Consider the following 1980-nt stretch of genomic DNA (forward strand, 5'->3'; position numbering starts at 1 on the left):
ATTCAGATTATATAAATATAAATTTTAAATTTGAAGAGATTGGTTTAAAATCTTAAATCTTACCCAAAAGTTGAGTTCTGATGTTCCTAATCTTTGAATTTTATTTCTCTTTAGAATTATAGCCTAAAATTTAAATGACAGGAGATAAAATAAAATTAATACATATTTATATGAATGGTCCATTCAAAAAATTACATTATTACTTCCTCCCACCTTGGTTACCAGTAGCCATTTCTGCTTTACTTGCCGAGTTTTCGAGCTGTGGGCCTGACACTGAAGTGATGCTGTGGAGAAAAGCTGCTCCTGGAACTCAGCTAATCCCTCGGGTTTAATGTGCTCTGAAAACTCCCAGTGAGAGGCTGATGATGCGTTGGTTGTGTATCTGTGCAAGTATGTACATTTGTTTTCCAGCAAAATCTTGGACTAAAATGACACGGAAATCCTTCCTTCCTCTCCAAACTCCCAAATGAAAAAATCTGAGATGTCTTAAAATGCATATCTGAATTTATAAGAGAGAAGAAACTTCTTAAAGGGCAGAAACAAGAAAGTGACTTTGAGAAGAACCAAAGGAGAAAACAGAAGAGGAAAGTATGGAGCTGGAGCTGAACTTCATGCATGAGCTGGGGTCCTCAAAAACTCTACCTTCAGTGACTAGAAAGACGCCCCCTACCATCTCTAAAAATTTATAGGTGAGGGAAATAAATATATATTAATACTTATTTGTACAAAAAGGATAACTCAGAATACTAAAGAGACTGGTTACCTATAAGGACATGGTAGAAAAAGAAGTACAGTGAAGACAGGATTCCTATAAAGCCATGATCTACAGTTTTAGATTGTAGCCCTTTCAGATCAAATCCTGGTATTGTAGGACTTCGGGACACATACAACCTATGTTTAGTAAACTGCTAAACAAAGTCACCAAGGGCATTTGCAAACAGCAAGAAAGTTTATATGTAACAAGTTCAGATGAGTATAGTATCAATTGTAAGTGATTACAGATTGTCTCTGAATTTGTGAAATATTCCTTTAAAGGAGAGCACATTTTCTCAATATAATTTTTTGTCTATTTCTTGTTCTTAGAAACATGGTAGTAATTCACACACCAAAAGGATAATAATATTAAATTAAGTAATTTAGGTTGCCAAGAAAAGAACATTTTCTAGCCAAGTTGGAGTATCATGAATCAGATTTACTGCCCTGTATAACATAAGTTAAAAAAAAAATTTTAAAAAGCAGCAGCTAAGTATAGAAAATAACAGACACAGGAGATTCTACTCCCTAGGTGACATGGAGAAATTAGGTGGGCCCTGTGATTGCCCCAGCTTCCTCCCCTGAAAGGGTGGCAGTAGTTGTGGATAGAAGGAAGTAAAATAAATACAGAAATAAAAATACTGGGAAATATAATACATCAGTGAAACATAAGACAATCCCAAGCAGCCCAATATATGTTTCATTAGAAATCTTCAAAGTGTGGGGACAGAAAACTATTCAAAGAAATAATGATCAAGATTTTTTCTACATTTCAATAAAATTTACCAACTTTGGAATCCAATCATCTTTTTTTAAAAAAAATCATTTTATTGGGGACTCTTAACAGTTCTTATAACAATCTGTACATCAATTGTATCAAACATATTTGCACATACATTGCCATCATTATTTTATAAACATTTATTTTCTATTTGAGCCCTTGGTATCAGCTCAGCTTTTTTCCAACTCCCACCACCGTGGCCCCTTGATAAATTATAAATTATTATTATTTTCTTATTTTACACTGACTGCTGTCTCCCATCCCCCATGGTGTCTGTTGTCTGTCCCTGGGGATGTGTGTTGTGGATGTGTCTTTCATTGCGATTGGTTCCCCCTTCACCACTCCTCTCCTCACCTTCTTCTTGCCCACCTGGTATCACTACTCCCATTTCTGTTCCTGAGGGGTGTATCTGACCTGGATTCGTGTGTCCTGAGCTCTTATCTGCA

The 1980-nt window shown here is 35.6% G+C and overlaps 1 protein-coding gene across 5 annotated transcripts in view; it reads right to left on the reverse strand.

The window, feature by feature from the left end:
• The window catches only part of TBX20 (T-box transcription factor 20), a 165211-nt gene that overhangs the window by 55958 nt on the left and 107273 nt on the right, over positions 1 to 1980 (reverse strand). For all 5 annotated transcript variants that reach the window (XM_045286325.1, XM_045286324.1, XM_045286326.1 and 2 more), the window contains one exon: positions 64 to 123. In XM_045286325.1, coding sequence (XP_045142260.1) covers positions 64 to 123 — 60 coding nt within the window. The remainder of the gene's footprint in view (positions 1 to 63; positions 124 to 1980) is intronic.

This window comes from Echinops telfairi, unplaced genomic scaffold, assembly GCF_000313985.2.
Source record: "Echinops telfairi isolate 266 unplaced genomic scaffold, ASM31398v2 ScPeMD7_7;HRSCAF=31, whole genome shotgun sequence".
NCBI classification, from domain to species: domain Eukaryota; kingdom Metazoa; phylum Chordata; class Mammalia; order Afrosoricida; family Tenrecidae; genus Echinops; species Echinops telfairi.